General features: G+C 35.0%; 4 protein-coding genes across 5 annotated transcripts; 2 read left to right on the plus strand and 2 right to left on the minus strand.

Annotated features, from left to right (window-relative positions):
- Positions 1-2975: 2975 nt before the first annotated feature.
- Positions 2976-3732, minus strand: LOC106775529. Its single transcript, XM_014662672.2, has one exon. The coding sequence runs from the start codon at positions 3655-3657 to the stop codon at positions 3331-3333; it is 327 nt and encodes a 108-aa protein (XP_014518158.1). The 5' UTR covers positions 3658-3732; the 3' UTR covers positions 2976-3330.
- Positions 3733-6915: 3183 nt separating this feature from the next.
- LOC106776109 lies at positions 6916-10721 on the plus strand. The gene is made up of 5 exons (XM_014663437.2): positions 6916-7265; positions 7607-8536; positions 8718-8918; positions 9290-9485; positions 10323-10721. The coding sequence occupies exons 1-5, from the start codon at positions 7146-7148 to the stop codon at positions 10502-10504; spliced, it is 1629 nt and encodes a 542-aa protein (XP_014518923.1). The 5' UTR covers positions 6916-7145; the 3' UTR covers positions 10505-10721.
- A 3176-nt stretch (positions 10722-13897) lies between these two features.
- Positions 13898-17058, minus strand: LOC106775540. Its single transcript, XM_014662682.2, has 6 exons — positions 16504-17058; positions 16241-16390; positions 15810-16016; positions 15615-15674; positions 14881-15404; positions 13898-14717 (listed from the first exon to the last, which is right to left on the minus strand). Exons 1-6 carry the CDS (start codon positions 17048-17050, stop codon positions 14064-14066), a joined length of 2142 nt encoding a protein of 713 aa, XP_014518168.1. The 5' UTR covers positions 17051-17058; the 3' UTR covers positions 13898-14063.
- A 955-nt stretch (positions 17059-18013) lies between these two features.
- LOC106775238 (transmembrane protein 230) lies at positions 18014-20169 on the plus strand. Of its 2 annotated transcripts, none has more exons than XM_014662328.2 (4): positions 18014-18191; positions 18496-18549; positions 18646-18932; positions 19794-20169. In XM_014662328.2, exons 3-4 carry the CDS (start codon positions 18668-18670, stop codon positions 19871-19873), a joined length of 345 nt encoding a protein of 114 aa, XP_014517814.1. In that variant the 5' UTR covers positions 18014-18191; positions 18496-18549; positions 18646-18667; the 3' UTR covers positions 19874-20169. The 2 variants fall into 2 exon arrangements, with proteins under 2 accessions (XP_014517814.1, XP_014517815.1); XM_014662329.2 differs by lacking the exon at positions 18014-18191 and adding an exon at positions 18198-18340.
- Positions 20170-20223: the final 54 nt, after the last annotated feature.

A 20223-nucleotide genomic window follows, 5' to 3' on the forward strand; every position in this document is an offset into this window, starting at 1 on the left:
TTTTCCATAATAAACTATGGTGGCGACTCCCAAAATATTTTCTAAAATCGTTTGTTTTTCGATTCGCCGTCCCGTCGTGATCCTGGTTGCGACAGTGGTGAAACTGATTTTTGAAGTTACGGCGATTCTCTCTCAATTACACAAGTAAACAATATATCCAATTTAATTTAAAGGTCAGTTATGCACATATATAGTTTTCTATTAGTATAAAACAGAGTCAGTGCGGTCTCTTTTTTGTGCCAATTCTCTTTAGCTGACAATCCTTAGAGGGGCTTCTACTCTACAAGTCTTCTTTCACAGCCCTATAATCTTTTCTTTAACAGCTGCTATCCCAACTCTGCCAAATAAGTTCATTTCTAATCCCATCATACCAATTACGTTCATTCGTTAAACGCGACATCTTTACCTTTACTGCGTTATTCAATTTCTTTTATTGCCTTTTGCCTGTCTAACATTCAATTTGATACATGGTTGTGGTAAGAATTTCCTTTTAGTTTGAGCAGTAGCAGTTATCATAAACGTGACCCATTCTTAATTTGAATGTTCAAAATATTGGTTATTCAGGACTGAGGACAAATCTCATGTTACTATTAACATGACTATCACTCGAGCGTGCAGAGGGGCAAAGACTGTGTTTAGATGCTGGTGATCAGTCAGATGAAGAGCACTTGGTCCTCCTACGATTCTGGTCCGGAGATTGTAGTATCGGAGCCTGTTTGAAGACAAGGGTGTTCTAATGCTAGTGTTTCATGGATCTATTTTATTCTAATTTGAGGACTGCTTTTTTTATTCAACCGTGTTTTTGTTCATCTTCTTAGCTTCAATTTTTATTTCAAAATATTATTGCATGTAAGGTAAATACCTTACATGCATTGCTGGACCAAATTTTCTGATGCACAACCATTGATTCTGCGACATAGGGTTCTTTATTTCAGATGCTAACTCACACTGTAAATAGCGATTTGTGTTTAGGAATGGTAGCATAACAAGTAACCTAAATTAAGCAACCCTCTTGGAGACACTACTACTTTTTCTGTCTAGAGATGAAATCTGCTATCAGCAGGATACTATAGCAGTGTCTCTACATCCATGTTTTCAGAAAGTATCTTTCTCGGAAATATACTTCCATCTTAGTGACTTAAATATCGATATCCAGACCAATTACATGCAATTCTGTTTGAACAACATTACTATGTCATGTCCTAATTATAAAGATGAAACTGGTAGATATCTGATCAGCGGTGTTTCTTTATTAGCGAACTAGAAGAATAACCTCACAACAGTGGTGTGACATAGAGACGAGGACAAATATGTCATACAGTGATAAAAAGGAGTTAGAGTTTTAAGATATAATATGTGAATTGCCATGATCTTTGCTTCGCGCATTTTCAACTTCTTGGATTTCTTTTCTCTAATTGCTGCTTCGGTTGATTACCTTACATGAATTGCTGGGCCCGTTTTTCTGATATACTACCATTGGTTTTGTCAGACCCGGTTCGTTATTTCAGATGACACCTCACACTACTCTGATAGTGCTATTGTGTTTAGAATGGTAGCTTGACAGGAAAGGTAAACTATACATCCCTCAGAGATGCTCTAAAACCATTGTCCCTACATTCTGTTTTCAGAAGAACCAAACTTCAGAACCATACCCTCATAGAGTCATAATAGGTAGTAGTATCTCAGTATCTTAAACATCGCTACTCAGACCAATTACTTCCAAATCTTTTAAACAGTTTATTATTTTGTATCCATATTATAAAGATTAAATCGCTAGACAAGCAACTAACAATGCTCTTTGACTAAAGATTTTGAAGAATGACCTTGCAATGACGTTGTGACAGAGACACAACGGCAAATATGTCAAACGGTGGCAATAAGAAGTTAGAGTTTTCAACATAACATTTGAATTGTGAAACAGTAAATTGTTAAAACAAGATTTTCAAATTGTGATCGTAAAATTATATAGGGATGCACGTGTAACATTAGTTTTATTTTAAAAATAACATATTAAATATGGGCGAGTGTAAGATGACTGATTAGTAAAATCTGTACCTGCAGCCGTTGCCATAAAATTTTTGTTGATGAATATCCAAACCTGGATTTAGATTCATTTAGTGAGTAATTCCTCTTCTCCATCATATAGGTATTTTTGAGGGAATCTGCTAGGCGTATGTTTAATTGTCCTCCCTAGCGTTTTCCTTCTTTGCCATTGTTAGCCTTACCATGCAATCTTTGATCACGTCCAACCATCATCGTTAGTCTTACTGATGTCTAAAAGAACTCTCTTGGACTGTGTTTTGCCATGTCTAATGCTCGAATCTGTCATTTTCGCTAGATCTCTTTTTGATTTGACATTTTCAGGCTGTTTCTTGTGATTATAGCTGGATTTTTGTTATTTTGACTAATGTATGAATCTTTCTAAAAGATAGTAGAGCATTGGACAGGGCAGTTTGAAGGTGTTCGGCTTCAACAGCCTCTAGAAATGGTTAGGTGCTGTTGGCCTTTATTTCTAGATACAACTCAATCTTGTCCGCTCCATTCCGGCCATTATCATTTGTCACTCTCTGTCTCAAATGCAGTCCACCTTGGTGCCTAATCCTAGGCACAATGAGTCTTTTCTATCTTTATTGAATGGACGCAAATCTTACTAAATTGATTTTGTATATTGAATTAGATTTAAAAGTTCAATTCTTACGACAGTGTGAGAGTTATCTATCTATAGAAATTTGTTAGACTTAAAAAGCCTACTTTTTAAGAACCTCCATGCCCATATTACACCTCCACATTTTTTAATCTTGATTTTTCTTTGTTATTGTTTGAAGCTTCCATGTTGTTTTAGGGTATCCTAATTTATCTCTTAGGAATAGTTTCCATTTTTTTTTCCTCTCATGTCCTTATTCTAATTATTATCAGAAGTATATCATTACAATATACAGAGCTAAGTGCTTTATCTTTTGTATCACATCTTCACCTTAATATCAATAGGATTTCGTTATTACTAGCAAATTAAAGGAAAAATTGATGAACATTATTCTCATCGCAATGAAGCTTCTGGAATGTCAGTAGCTCGCCATTAAAAAAAAGAATCAGGTTAGAAAACAAAATTACTCAGCACAAGATCAAACGTGGTCCTATCCTTCTGTTTGTCTATCCTAAACATGGTTCGAATCTGACAAATCATAGACCGAATGAACAAAACCACAACAGTTACAATTACAACATCACCACCCTCCATCAACTCACGACTTCATACGAATTGCAGCCCACGTATTGCACTTTTTATGGTAGCACAGATCCCAGAGAGAAAAAAGCAAAAGAGAATGGATCTCACCGGATCAAGGCGCAAGAGTAAACCTGTTGTGGCAACCTCCATGCCTCAGATTTGCTGAAACACATATCATCAAGGTCCTCACTGGTGCACCAGCTGCATTTTGAGTTCCTCGAGCACTGAGACTGCGCCACCAATTCTCCACAGTTGTTGGGGTTCTGTGTGTTCCTGGACTCCAACAGGTGCCGACTGGAACCATCCCTGGAAATTCTAGCACCATATCTGGAGAACCTATGAGAGGATTCGCAGATGGAAGCGTTTAGGAGAAGAAGGAGAAGAAGAATGGTTGGCACCAAAGTGAACTGCTGGTTGAGGGAGAACGCCATGGAGGAAATGAAAATCTCAAAGTTTTGAATTTGGTAAAGCTCCCATACAAAGCAAAAATTAGAACTGAGTTGAAAAGCTATTTTATATTTGACGCATATTTGAATTTTTTTTTATTCTTTCAAAACGAATTTTTCTACCTCTTGGTAGATGTCGTTTTTTTCATTGACGTGACCGGTAAATTTCGTTGAACGCAAGAAACCTTGTTTTTGTTTTAATACAATGTATAATAAAAACATAATGCTTTCCATGTAGCGACATTGTATCTGTTTTTTTTTTATGATCATCACGAAATAGTTCATGAAATAGTTACTGGTATAAATGGCCAATATAAAAACTAAACTAAAGCGTTGGGATTTAAAATACGTATCAATAGTATATACTTATAGTATATACTTTTAGTAACCTATACTTACATAAAGAAGATTGGTATTCACTTTTTTTTTTATCTTTTCAAGTTACAATTTTATTTAAGTTTAACTGATTTTTTAAATTTAATCATTTATTTAAAATTAAATTATTTTTCTAAATTAAATAAATAAAAATCATCTACAAAATAAATAAAATTATTTATAATTAAACTGTAAAAACATTTATATTTGTTTTTATAATTATTATTTTATTTTATTTTTAATCATAAAAAAATAAATACACATGTGATTTTAGTAATTATAAAGTTGTTATCTTTTTTATTAATATATTCTATTTTGGTTATGAGATCAATATTATCTGTTTACTGTTTAATGTATGTTCTAAAAGTTTAAGTTTTTGTCTTTATCATTATTTGTTTCAAACTTGAATATTACAATATATTTTGATGTCAAAGTTAATAAAAATTTCATCGTAAAGATAATTAATGTGTATCAAAGTTATACACTAAAAGAAAGATAAAGGTAAAGTTGTCAACAATATAATTTATGGGAACCATATGAGAAAAATTACTATCATTACAAACCTCTAAATCAAGATTTGACCGTTCAAAGTAAAAAACTATGTGTTTAGAGTTTACTGTTAAAATTTCAGCTTTATTCGATCTTTAATAAAACGAGAATCATCATTTTATGAAGATGACACATACTAGGTGTACTACATGGAGAGACCACGGACCAACAGGGTTTGCGGAAGGACACGACATATAAGCATTCGATAGCATTAATGGACAATTAAGGTGAGTAATTACTCTATCATATGTATTGCATTTATGGTTGATTTACGAGAAATATCAATCAAATCACATTGGATATAATGTAATTAACAAATCATGGGACATAAAGTATACTGCATTAAATGACATTTAATGGGTTGGACAATTGCAAAGCCTATAAACACAAGGTGAATGATCAGGTAAAATCATCTTATTCCATAATCATATTGAGACCTTAAGACATGTATCTGACTTGAAAGTCAGAGTCTTTTCTGCAGGTCCACCCCCACCGGATGACAGAGACTAGCCGATCGAAGAAGAGCAGTGCTACGAAGAGCGGAGTGTGTGGTTCAGATTAGAGAAGAAGGAATATCTTAAAGAAGTGTTGACCTCGGATCCCATTCGACTGAAACACTAAGAAATAGAAAGTCATTGGTGAAAAATATCACTTAAAACTCTACGTAAGAAATGCTCTTTGACTTGGAATTTTTGAATGACACTCAGGATTCTGAAAATTTCCCTCAGTAGCAACACAATAGAGACACTAGAAATAGTGTTTTAAATTCACTCACCTTGTCGTGTTAGATAAATTATACCCCCTTTTAAAAAACTCAAAAATTTCGAGACCCTATAATGATTCTACAACATAAAAATGTTTGAATTAGTGACCCAATTGTTGTGTTGGGTTTACATTTAAAAGGAAAGACTTTGGATAGTTTTAAAAATCACATACAAAAAAAGTTTGAAATTTTACGAGTGGAGTGTCTCGATGAAAGAAAAGAAAGTGTTTATCTTTAATTGGTTTGACTGAGAAAGTTCTTTTACTCTAGTGGTGTTACAAATCCAAGACAAGGAGAGGGGAGAGTGAGATGAGGTTGAAAAAAAGAATTTTAATAAATTAGAGCAAAGAAAAATATTTTAAATGTGAAAGCAAGGAAATTTCAATTTATTTTTAAAAGAAAAAGAAAAAGTTTTACATTAGATAACGTTATAATTAAAAAATTGTTAAATTTTAAAAAATGATTAAATTTAAAGAATCAGTCACTTAAAAAATAAAAATAATAAAATAATAATTTTAATTATAAAATACACTTCTATCTAAAAGATAAAATTAAAAAATAAATATGGACACACAAAAAGAAAATCTAACGAGAATAAAAAGATTTTCTAAAATAATCTATTTACTTTTGTCTGGTTTTTGTCCATATTATTTGTTTTCAAAGCAGTGGGTGAATGCTTTAACATTTTATGAATACTTTAGGATGCCTCAATGTTTTCGTGGTAATACCCTCTCAGACTGTAAAAACATAATTTTTCAATTTCAGATTCAAGAGAAGAGAAGTTTCTCTTCTAAGCACATTCTTAATCTAAATACAGTAAGGACGAATTTTAACTAGAAGCTACCTAATTAAATTAAATTACATACCTAAAAGAGATAATAATCCCATGAGTTTAATTTGTCATTTACAAACATTTTCCTTTTATAAAACTTATTTATAATAAGAATTTAATTGTTGTATCCATTTCAGATGATGTGTTTGGACAGGTAACTTGTTGGGAAACTGGGTGGAGAATGCGTAAATTCCAGGAGTTTCAGGCTGTTTCCTTTCCAGAAAAAAGGAAGTTGTTTCTTGTCTCTGTTACAACCTTGCATCTGCAACAGTTTGTTTCTTTCCAGTCTTCTGTTTAGATTTTTGTTTTTCTGTTAGAATTTAATTTTCATGTTTTATTACTTTATTTTTAATATAAACAGTTAATTAAAGAATTTAAAATGTACTGTTTAAAAATTATTATTTCATGTATTCATTTGAATAACTTTCTGTTTTCATTTATTATCACTGTAAAATGGTTATTTAAAATATGCTTTCTTTACAGTGCCTTTATTATATTTTTCTCTGTTTTGATTTCTTAAATTTAAAAATAATTTTAATTTTAAAATTTGAAAATATAAATAAAATGGTTTTTTAATTGAAGAAATGAAACTAGTTTCACTTCAAATTTTAAATTTTAAAAAATTAAAAAGATAATAAGTTTTTAAACTAAAAGAAATAAAAAAAATACGTGGATAAAATAACAGTGACAAATAAAAAAATACAACGAGGATTGGGAACTCGAAAATATAATATTCAGGGCAGCACGCAAGGGAGACGTAAAACCTAGGGGGAGCTCTGTTTTTATCACACGCCATTGAAGCTCTGATCCCAATTCTATCATCGACCCTTTTCGTCTTTCCTCTCAGATTTTCGTTCTTTTCCAATTCATTGCAAAATTTTCTTTTTCTGATAATAATTGCAGATATTATACGCACATACATGCCCTATTTTGGTGTTTGTTCTAGGTTTGCCAATGGAGGGCAAAATCTTGGATCATCAGAATCAGGTGCAAGCGCAAGCTGTGGAAAATTTATCAGAAAGGCTTTCTAGTTTCTCCGTTAGGGACCAGATATCCAATTCCGATTCTCCTCAGGTAAACTTTCTCCTTTTCTGACCAGATTATACGCATATGTTTTTGTTTAGGGAATTGGAAATTCCTGTGCTATTTTGTATTTTTTGTTGTCTCTGTATGTATGGAATCTGACCTTTAATATCTATTTTATTTTTGGAGGGGGGGTGTTGATGTGTTTATGTTGCATTTGAAAGCGAGACCAGAAGAGAGAGAGGAATAAGGGAATTATTCATCGATCGTTTGCAAACATTAAATTAATATGTTACTTTAAAGTTAAAATTATATCGATTTTTCCTTTGGGTCTGGATATAGTTTGGGGCTCCATGTTTGATTTTGTTTATGGTGCTTAATATTATTGACAGGATGATGAGGTAGGTGGTAGGGGGAGGAGTTGCGATACTAAAGAGTATTCTGATTCTTTTATCTCTGATAGTACTGCACGGTACTCTATAAATTCTTCTAGATTGTATCCTGAATTCCCCGAAAAACAATTGGAACACCATAACGAAGATATGGAGTCTTCAGCTAATCTTCAGAAGCAGGGAAGGTACTTCTATTACGATACTCCACTGCAGGAAGATACTGGAGTGTGGATACCAGTTTCAGTTCCACCTATGTTAGAAGATGATCATAAAGAGTGGGCCAAAGGTTTTCACTCAAACGGTGGCTATTTTCCTGACGAGGACTTGGGGTGGAATCAATATGTAGGAGATGAAAGGGAATTGACTATGTGGGATGTGCTAGCAGAAATGTTACTTGTGGCTCGGGGAAAAGTGACTTCTTTGGCATCAGGAGATATTAATATGTGTAATTTTTCATGGATATCCAGCCGTGTACTACTTGAACAAGCTTGGAGAGAGATGGCACAAACTCTCACAGAGGCCAATTTTGGTAATGTGAAGGAACTATTAGAAGCCGAGCCCCCAAAGTGGTTAGCTGATAGTGCTGCTTCTTCTTGTATGCTTTGTGGTGTGAGGTTTCATCCCATCATGTGCTCTCGACATCACTGCCGGTTTTGTGGAGGAATATTTTGTGGTGAGTGCTCTAAAGGGAGGAGCTTGTTGCCATCAAAATTCCGAGTTTCTGACCCCCAAAGAGTATGTGATGTATGCTGTGTCCGACTTGAGTCTGTACAGCCTTATTTGATGGATCATGTAAGCAATGCTGCTCAGTTGCCAACCCATGACCTGACAGATCTGAGCACTTTGAGATCTTGGGTTAATTTTCCTTGGTGGCAGTCCATGGAATGTGAAATTTACAAGGCAACTAACACTATCAAGGCATATAATCAGGTATCGATTTCAATTGTTGAAGCAGCAAACATTTACGACTGGTGCTACTTATCATGGGCTTTACACGAATAAAGAACTTTCTAATGCTGATCTGAACGAGAGAATCCAGTATTGTGAATGTGGAGACCTACTGCATTATTTTGTGCTAAAACTTACTTTATCCAGAATTTCACTTTTGCAGATTGGTTTTTTAAAGCCCGAGAAGTCAATTCCAGATGTCATTCTAAGAAAAGCAAAAGGCCTTGCAATTATCACTGTGGTTAGAGTAGGAGTGGTGGTTACGTATAACATTGGAACAGGACTTGTGATTGCACGAAGGGAAGATGGTTCATGGTCTGCTCCATCTGCTGTGTCCACCTTTGGTGTAGGGTGGGGAGCTCAGGTGAAGTAACCATTCTGTAACAATATTGGCCAAACACTGCAATTACCAATAGCTTTGCTTATGAATGACTGTGGATCAATTGCGAAAATCTGTTACTATAAGCTGTGCATACTGTTTCCAGTCAACTGTAACACCATAACATGTATTTTGTTTAGGCCTAGAATTACATAGTAATGTCCAATAAGTTTATTGAAATATATATTACACAATAGCTAAATTTCCGCAAAGATATTATTCATTGACTCCTCAACTGTACCAAGCACTAGTTCTGACTTCCTACTCCATACAAATGTAGGACATTTCAAGGTTTTACTGATATTTATTTATTTCTATACATTCTGAAGTGTTGTCTTGTTTTGTTTACTGCACAGGCCGGAGGAGAGTTGACAGACTTCATTATTGTCTTGAGAACAAATGATGCTGTCAAGACATTTAGTGGCAATATGCATGTTTCACTTGGAGCCGGTTTGAGTGCTGCAGTAGGCATTGTTGGTAGATCAGTTGAAGCTGATGTTCGAGCTGGTGATGGTGGTTATGCTGCTTGCTATACCTACAGCTGCAGTAAAGGTATGCTATTTCTGATCATGTAGTGTTGTACTGAAAGCCTTGGTTCCTTTAACAGTATGCAACTGGATCTCGTCTTTCGTTATTCTATGTAAATATTTCTTAGTCTGGTTGTTTGACTTTCAATATAATCTGCAGTCTTTTCCTATAGATACGATTCTTGTTTTCATCAACTTCCTATGAATATTTATATTTGAATTGGAGTAGCTGTAAACTATAGCAATGCTGTTTGTGAAAACTTTAGTTACTGAAGATGCTATCATTGTCGTAATTTTCTATGTATTGGTTTGTAGATAAAATTCCTCGGTAGATATGTGTGCTGCTAATGTTCCTCTCTTAAGTGAGCAATTAGGCAGAAGGTTTTCTTAAGGGTGGCCCATTTGGCATTGACGTGCCCAACTTCTTAATTAATTGGTTACTTTGCAACAGAAAACAGGAGAGCGAATCAACAAGGATTCCTCTCTTCTATTTTTCTTTCTTAACTCTTAACATATTCTTTAGGTTTTTGTCACCACATGATGGCTAAAGTTAACTTCAGTATGAAACCCTTGGAAGGCTGATTGGGACCCGATTGTTTCTCACTGAACACGACCCACTGAAACTTGTATTTTAGCGATTACAAGCATGCATGCTGCCAGTGAATCTCCAAAAACCAGATTCGGTCGTAAACTTCTTAGGTTGATGTTATGTAGTTAGTATTAATGTAACCTTTATACCTGGAATGGAACGAACTTGATGGTTCTCTGTTTCATTTGGAGGTTTTGCTTAGGTGACCTGACTGGAGTCTATTTTGTTTTAGTTTTATAGTATAGTGTTTGACGACAATATTACTACATGCAGGTGCATTTGTTGGATGTTCACTTGAAGGGAGTATGGTGACTACTCGCGTGCAAGAAAATTCCCGTTTCTATGGCAGCCAGTCTATAGCTGCAACAGACATACTTGGCTCGTTGCCTAGGCCACCTGCTGCTGCCATTCTTTACCGTGCACTTGCTGATCTCTATTCCAAGGTTGATGGATGATTCAATGCTTCAACATCATTCCTTTCACTCACTGGACATTGCCATCAAGTACATATTTTGTACAGCTTCTAAGTCACGCTCACTGTAAACCATCGCGTCATTATTTGTCATGTAAATATATATGCAGATGTGATATTTTACATTTTGTTGATCAAGATGGAGGGATTGGTGACCTGCTTTATGTTTAATTTTATTTTGCTAGAATTGTCTTTGATGATTTTTTAGCCTTGACTTCCTCAACCATGTTAATAACAAGGTTTATCAACTATTTATATTTTTTTTTTTATTTTAATTAACAATTGATAATATTTGGCTAATAAATTTCATAACGTAACCTATTCAACATTGACTTAATGATATTAATAAGGGTTAAATATGGTTTTAGTCCCCCAACTATGAAGTCATTTTATTTTTCGTCCCTCTCTCAAACTTTGATACACTTTGGTCCCTTACCTTAAGAAAACTATAATTTAATCCGACGTGGCTAACGGTTTGCCAAATCACTTTTTTTTTCTAAAATGTGACAATTTGTTCAAGCTGTGAGACTTTCATCTCTTATTCATCTCCATCGTCCTCTTCAATGGCTTCAATGTCGTTAATAATGCTGGTAACGATGCCACCACCTTTCTACGAATCACGATTCCAGAAAAGAGGAGAAAAAGGTTTCCTCCTAGCAGCGTGACCTTCTGCCATGGTGGAAGAGGAAGAAACTCTTTCTACGTTGTGTGACGAAGAAACTCTGCCCAGATCGCACCTCCACAGCACCGCCTTCTCCGAACAACCAGAATCACTAACTCTTCACTCAGTACCACCCACGAGGTCAAGGTTCCAGATGTTCGTCACCATCAAAGCCATAATTGCAAAGAAATCCTTTTTTCCCCAAAGTTGGGTGGTCTGAGAGCAAGAAGCAACAAAGAAATTGGGAAAAACCACGATTTCTTTCCTTTTTTTAATCCTCTATTTTTGCTTATTTTTCTCTCTTTCTTTCTGCATCATCTAAAGTTTCAATTTTTTTTTAAATAACTGGGTATGCCTTGAACGACATACAGAGGCTGTGAAACTGTACAATGAATATAGTAGTGTTAATGGGTACTGGTTTGTTTTTCCTTTTTTGTTAGAATTTCTTGTTTGTTTTTTATGTTTTTCTGGGTGGGTATAAATCAGAGTATGCAAATATCAATCGAATCCTCATTTCCCAGTTCAGCACTCTTGAGATGGTGTTTTGTATGAAAATTTAATAATGGTTGAGTTTGATATTGCTGAGTCAGATATACAGTATTTTCTGCAACCAAAAGGTTTGAAAGTCAATGGCATAAATGCCTTCTATCACTTCTCTTTCATTTTCTTATTTTATGCCTTTTATCTCTCTTATTTTGCTTTCGTTTTCTTTGTCCTTTTTTAGATTAATTTTCTGATATACACCAATCCCTCTTAAAGTGACTCTGCAAAGGTGATTCATGAGGACATCAAACTTTCTTAAAACAGTAGAGACTTTCTCAATCTTCAAAAGCTTCGTTTTATGGTAAATATTAAGAACCCTTAGGTCTAAATTATGTTTAATATGTAAATATCAATAAAATAAGTTTAACATAATATTCACTTCCAATATATTCTATTAAAGAAATGATGAACTTCAAAATTCATTGCTACAATTTACATAAACAAGTACACGCAGCTGCAATGTTTACCAAATAATGAATGCGAGTAAAACGAGTTATCCTCCAAACAAAATTTTTGGTACTATTCTCCAAAAAAAATTAAACTTCCATCTAAATAGCTCGTGAAATAAAGGTCTGCAGTACAAACCAGTTCAAAATTCATCTAAATAGCACCATCCTCAGACTTTCCAAACTTGGTACCATCACTCTTCAAAAGAAGACGGAATGTCAAGCCATATGCATCTTTCACGTGCAATATCTTCCTAATCAATTCAGTCCCAGCAGTTATATTACCCCATTGACCACTACCTCCAATATGAACATACAATATTTCTCTCAGGCATTATATCGAACAGGTTCTGTGCATCTCTGGTAGCGCCACTGATCCAAACACGGTGGACCTCCTCCCGGCCCAAGGCGTTGTCAGCGACACCACGCGTCGTCAAGGTCATCGCCGACCATCGCGAAAGCTCTCCTCTCCTAGCTTCTCTTCGCCTGCGAGAGGGAGACACCTTTCTCCTTTGTGACACGTCCTCACCATCACTAGCGAGGTCAACCACCACCAACGCCTCCAACAGAGGAAATCCTGCCCTTCACGGTGACTCAACCTCTCAACCACGAACCCTATTAGCTTGACGCATCCTCAACTGTTAGTGGAAGGTGCTGTCGGCAACTCCCCAAAAACGCATGACCTTTGCTTTCCTTCCTCTCAACAGAGACTCGATGGTCATCACCTCCCGTTGCTGACGATGGGTTATCCTCCCTTTTATTCTCTATTTTGATTGGATCAGTATCGGTTTGTAAGGAATGCGTGCTAATGACCTCTTTTGGTTGCAAATATAGAAGATGGTGCAAGGCATTGAAACAAATATTAGATTATCTAAGGACGAGTAAAATAACATAGGTATGAGACGATGAAGACCAACGTGGCAACGAATAAAAATGATACAAGTCATCCCATTACTAGTCGTTAGCCAACTCACTAGATTTTTAACACCGTTTAGTTTGGAGAACTAAATCTTATAGTTTGTTTAAGGTGAGGGACCAAAGTGTATCAAAGTTTGAAAGAGGGACGAAAAATAAAATGGTTTCATAATTGGGGGACTAAAACCATATTTAACCCTATTAATAATTGTTTCAAGGTAATGTTACTTCTATATATAAAAAATGACAGTGATATGCATTCATTTTCTTTTGAAAGGCACTTATCATACATATTTTCTTTCTTTTTGTCACACCATATCTTTTATAAAACCATTTTTTTTTTCTCTTTATATGTACATTGGGTGCCTAAACAATTTTTCTGGAAATAAAAAACCGCATGACTAGAAGAAGAGAGTTGCATGAATAGATGCGGAATGTACTTGTTCGTTTAACTAAACCAGATGACTAATTAAAAATGTTTGATTTGAATACCTAAAAGCCCCATCAAATTTCAGACTCAAATATAGCGATAATTATCTAATATTTTTAAGAATGACAGTTTATTCTTTTAATGTTCTTGATTTCCTAAAAATAAAAATATATTTTCTTGATTATCTTCAATAATATTTCTTGAAAATGATGTACATGTTTAAACAGAAGAATGCAATTCAAATAATTTTAAATAAATTTGAATTAGTTCAAATTTATGTATATTTAAATTCATCAAGTATTTCAATTTTTAGTCATATTTGAGTTTAGAGAAAATATAAAGTCTGCTTTAATTCATGCACATATGTGTCCAATGGTGGTTATTTTAAACAATCCATACAAATATACAGTGTATGATTACAACCTTGAAAAAGTAAGTGACATAATAAATGTACACAACAAAAATAATTTAGGGTTGAAGAAAAAAAAATGGGAAGAAAATGAAAAAGAAGAAAATGAAAAAAAGGGTTGGAGAGAGGGCACAGAAGTCAAATGTCCCATAGTTTCTTTCTCCTTTTGACCAACTTAAGCAGAAAGCGAGGAATGATCTTCTTAAGGTTCTTGATGACGCTACGAGTACATCCTTTGATGGCCATGAATAGAGGAAACTGCACCAATGCAAATATGCATACAGGGAAGAATGCTGCACAATATGTCAAAGTTGAAGTCCATGTGTTCCCCTCTAACTTGATATTGATCAAAATTGTGGCGCTGAATGATAGCATTGTTGTGGCCATGGAGAAGAACAACAAGGCAAAACCTGCCATTAATTTTCGAGGAAGAGACTTCCGAAAATCCCACATCTCGCAGGGTGATGTGAGGATTGAGAGGAACATAATCACAGAAGCCAGAGAACCTACAAGAGCCACAATATCCATGATTGTGAAGACCAAGAATATGGGGTGATGAAGGAATCTAGGGAAGCCATCGTCATCTGTGCCTCCAGGGACAGTGTATGCTGCTGCAAAGACAACAGTGGCAACAAGAACAGCTACTGCAGAACATGATTGAGCAGTTTCTTTTATCCATTCACGAGCATCCTTAAGGAGTGATGCATGCTTTTTCACAAAAAGTTCCTTTGCTGTTTGGTTCTTTGAGTTTTTGTGAACGGTATAATGATAAGGGAGTCTCTTTTCTATGCGCTGCATTATTATGATGAGTGCAGACAGTAAATAATTAGAGATATACGAAGCTATCAATTGCTGAGATGTAATGACTGCTAATTAGTCCTATGCTTTGTAACTTTTTTACTTTATGTTGGAATCTACTTTCAGATTATTATGACAAATTGAAAAGGATACTTACGTCGAACCAATGCAACTCCTCTTGCAGCTGCATAGCATAACCAGGTTGGGAACCCCCTTGAAACTGTGCAGTGTAATGAAGGACAGTGTTATTGTCCTTGTCTATTTTTCCAGCAAGACTTCTCACCATTTTCAGTTTCTTTAAGATTCGATAGATTTCCTTCTGGCGGTGTTTGACAGCCATGTATAATATGTTTTGCTCGTCTTCACTGACATGCTCAATTGAATGAGGATGAAAATGAATTATTAATTCAACAATCTCTGTAATTCCATTGCAAGCTGCCATAAGCAAGGGGGTATATGTAGTGGGTTTTCTTGCACCCTCTTGTTTCTTTTCTTCCTCTTGTTCACTTTTTTTCTCTTTCGGATTTTCTTCATGTTGTGATCTCCCCGTCGAAACTGTTCTATCCCATGCTATAGCAGTATTTCGCCATGAATAGTCTTTTTTTGCTAGCAAGAACACTAGTTCCTTTGCTAAGTTATGCATTTCCTTTTTTCTCCAAAGTTTATCAATCTCTTTCCATTCTGAACATCAACAAAAGCTTACAAGTAAAAACCCCGGAAAGAAAAAATTAACTCCAAGCATATTATCCATAAAATATTTTACCAATACAAAAAAAAAAAATCATAAACTAAAAAATATAAAATTTAAATAAATCATGTAAGTTAACTTTTATAAATTAATTTTAACCTATAAAAAATGTTTTTTTTTTCGGGAAAAAATGTGTAATGCACCTTTGGCTAGAAGCTTCCACATGGAATACCATAGCCAGAAAAAAACTGCAGTTGACCAAGCTGCAAAAAATATACATTATAGCAACAACATTAAATGAGTTACTTATAATGTGCTCAAAATTTTCTTACAAAACTAATCTTATATAGATATTTATCCAAAGATGTTATGTATGTTTTAAAATATCAATTGGATACCTGAGAGATTCCTTTGAGTTCCAGGTGATTCAGTTTTCCCTTTCTTGTGATTTTCCAGTTTTTGTCCTTCTCTCATGCTCTTCTCATGCTGCGTTTGAGTTGAAGATGCTGCATTTATGTTGTATCTCCCACTTTCCAAATCTTCCTTTTTTGTAGTGTGTCCATTACTTTGAGAGTAGTATTTGTAATCTTGAAATTTAGGAAGCACTGTGTGACCACCATATTCAACTATTAGCAACTTGCTATATAACTTCAACTAGGATTTTATTCATTATCTCAATTCCAACACACTTAATTTTTAATCAATAATAATGAATATATGCAAAACAAAAAAAAAAAAAAAAGCAAGATAGAATATAACAATATCTTTTGGATGCATATGCATGTCTGTAATTGAAAAGCTAAATTATATATGGATGGAGAAGACATACAAAGGTATGTTAAATTTTTGAAAGGACCCATTTGGGTTTGACTTTTAAAGATGGAGGGCATCTTTGCGAGCAATTGGAGAGTTGTGAGATCATTGTCTTCTTTTTCATCAGCGAGGTAGTCATAGCGTTTCAGAAGCCATAAAGCTGTGCCTGCATTGAAAAAGCCATGAACATGTATGTTACCAACTTCATTTTATGATGGAGATGATTGAAATGATGAGAGAGAGAGAGAGAGAGAGAGAGAGAGAGAGAGAGAGATGGACCAAAGAACTGATCAATGACAGCAGTGTGAAGAATGGACATCTTATCGGTTCGGTGAAAATGAATGTTGGGATCAAGTTGAAGGTCTTGAAGGAAGAAGCTGAGCAAGTCTGTCTTTCCAAGAGCAGCTGCTCTGTAAACTGGGGTTTCTCCCAAATTGTTCCTCATCTCTATCAATTGAAGATACTGCTCCGACCCAGCTTCCTCCTCGTGCTCCAGAATGCTCTTTGTCATCTCCACTTCCCCTGTGAAGGCCACTTCATGGAGTGGCGTGTTCCCCATGTCATCCTGCAACCTCAGCACACGTTTTATGTCACCCTCACCCACCCACTCGATCATTTCCCTGTACATTTCTGGGTTTCCACAGTGTGCTGCGTAGTGAAGAGCTGTGCTGTGGTGCAAATCGATTTGCTTATCCAACAGATCCTTGTGTTTGTTGAAAAATTTCCTGAAACCTTCCCAGTCATATCTCTTCGCCAATATGTATGGCCTTTTCATTTTTTCAATGTGCATGGCTACTTGCCTTGTCAACTCTAATTTCTTTCTCATTACCTGTTCCTCGTTCATCACTCCCTCGTCATCCAACCATTCCTGTCTCTCTCCTTATATCATGGAAAGGATTAATCCTTAACCCAGAAGCCACAATTTTCAGCATATGTACTTTGCTTAATTAATTCACAAAGTGAATAAGCTTGCAAGAATAACTAAAGTCAGAGGTTTCCCTTTGCTTTCCAACATTATGTATTCCCGTAATTCCTGAACTGCCTTTTTTAATACTCACACGCACAGACATATTCATGAAAGTTGAGATTCTTCTTAGCGATGAACTTGTTACAAATTTGAGAACAACGGTCACTTCAAAGAAATATAGATTCATACACTGTCACGCAAGTTTTCTTCTTCCTTCTGTAAAGCAATAAGCACATCACAATAATGAACTTAGATTATAACAGGGTACATGTCTTTGTTGGTATTATTTTAATTACAAAAATGTCGCATTTAGGTGAACTGATGAAGTCTCGTATTTCTTTTCACAAATTCCTCTGCTTTTTATTATCATAGGTTACTCATTTAATTTTTCAAATCAATTACCTGGGTAATTCCCACTACACTTTCCTCTTTTTCATTAAACTTTTCATTAAAATTAGTGAGTGTTATAAACTGGACCTGCAAAATCAAATTACAAACTCTTAACATTTTATTTGGTATAAACAATTATATCAAAATATTATTAAAGAATATAATAATTCAACATTAGATTAAACTATTTATAAATAATTTTTATTTAATATTGTTTTTATCACCAGTTGATCATATTATATGCTATTTTTAAATAGTTTTTATATTTTTATAATAGTAATATATTTTTGTCAACTATTCTTTGGTTGATTATATTTATATTATTTTTTACGTAAAAAAATGTCATTGGACTTGAAGTGAGGGAGGCCCAACGATTCCAAAATAGAACACAACACTAAAGCCCAAAGATGACCCAACCCACTAATTTGTAGTGGTGGTGTCTGTGAAACGGCGAGACAAGAGAAAGGAAGCACGGAAGAGCAATAAGATCGCTGGCTGTCCAGGAGAACGTGGAAAAGCAAAACGACGACCTGAGAAAGACACCGACCCGGATCTGTTTTCTTGCGATAGGAGAACGCTTGCAAGAGAGAATCACGGAATTGTAACCCTGGTGCGTTCTTCGCTGAATCGACTCTAAACTCGTTCGAATTTGCTCGAGTTCACACCTACTTCCGAGTTAACTAGGTTTGAGGGTGTGGGAACGTAAATTCCTCCGAGTTTACGGGTTGACTGGCGATCTTGATAACCTGATAGCGACATGTGTGGATTCTCTAAACTGACGCTTAATTCTCTTGTGGTCACATAATTGAATATCTGAGTTTGTGTTGTTGAAAACTTGAAATTGTTTTGTATCTTTGTATTTCTGTTTATGAATTTCGTAGGGTGAAGTGATGAATATTTTTTTTCTTATGCAGTACAACCTTCCTTGACTGCAAGAACTTCAGTCTTCAAGAATCTGCCAATTAATTGCAAGTCTTTTCATCCCTTCTTGTGTTAAAGTTTCTGGTTTTCCCACCAGATCCCAATCTAATATGGTTCTTTTTTATTCGGGTGAAAAATTTTAGGAGCAAATAGCTCTGGCAAGATATGGCTACTAGACGTGTTCGTTACTCCCCTCTTGCTACAGACGACAATGATGTTGCTATTAATAGACCATTTGACCCACGATTTGATTATACACCGAAGGCCTTGGATAAAGTTCCCTGGAAATCCATTGCCCTTGCACTCTTCTTGCTATTTCTTGGTTCAGGACTTCTGTTTCTTTCATACTTTATCTTCACTGGTCATATGGGGGGAGAACGTTCTCAAGCATATGGCCTTTTAGCCCTTGGCTTCCTTAGCTTTCTTCCAGGTATTTTGGATTCCTTGAATGTGATATGCATTATGTATGTTCAGTATCTTGTTTAATGAATGTAATAACAAGAAAATTAATGGTTGTGACAACTCTGAGATTTCTGAGCTAGTATCCTTTTGAACGAATTGGTTCTTAGTTATGCCTTACGAGCCGTAGAGATATTTTTAGCTCAAACTGCATTTGATCTTTACCCAGAGAAACACAAAAGCATGCCAATTTTGTCAATGTTCAATTGAATCTGGTGAAATGGGGGGTGCTGGATGCACTTCTTTGTTAGCAGATGGATAATTCACAAATCATAAACCTTTACAATGAATCAGTTAAAAATGTTTCAAAGAAACGTGGCATACCAATACTTACTTACCTGATGAGAATATCATTGCATATAATACGAAGCATACCAGTATGATCCATATCAGCTGTCCTCTTTGCCTATGCCACCACATAAAATATGCTAACTTGACATTAACGTGCCATTAATACTGTAGTAACACAATTTCTTTAGCTAACACCTTTACTTACGTATTATAAAAAACACTTTAATGTTTAATTCTATGATGGATGAGATTAGAATAAGAGACGGGCATGGAATGGGTAGAGGTGATCTTCATCTCTATGATTATGTTTACAATTATGAATTAAGGATTATTTCCATCATATATACGGAATGATGTTTCTTCCGTAATTTTTAGCCTGTTTCATTTGTTCTAGAGCATGAGATGTCTCACTTCTTTTTTCCATAGATGCTTCCTCAACTATAAATTTTAATTTAGTTTGTATTTACCATGACAGATATTAACATATCTGCTACGTGGATCTTTTGCTGGAAACATAATTTTTCTTGATTTCTGGATACAGGTTTTTATGAGACTCGAATTGCATATTATGCATGGAGGGGTGCTCAAGGATACCGGTTTTCTGCCATCCCTGATTATTAGAGCATTACTAAAAAAGAGTAACAGAGCTATACCCTGCAAACTTTGTAATGATCAAATTTGGGGTTGCAACTTGTATGTTTGAATGACTGATACAATAAAATGGTAGATGTAATCGTTTTGATAGAGAAGTAGTTAATCCAGTGACAAAATTTAGAAAAAAAAAATGCATATCACTTGAAATGATTTCAATCAGAATTGTGACAATTAGGCATTTCAGTGAGGTGAGATCAACTCGTTATTGACTTTTAATTGTGACAATTTCTAATTTCTAATGATATGGGAATTATAACGGATCTTCTCAAGACTCACTCAATCTACGGTTATTCTTTCTGCTGATAAATGCGATTAAG

This window comes from Vigna radiata, chromosome 10, assembly GCF_000741045.1.
Source record: "Vigna radiata var. radiata cultivar VC1973A chromosome 10, Vradiata_ver6, whole genome shotgun sequence".
Lineage (NCBI taxonomy): Eukaryota > Viridiplantae > Streptophyta > Magnoliopsida > Fabales > Fabaceae > Vigna > Vigna radiata.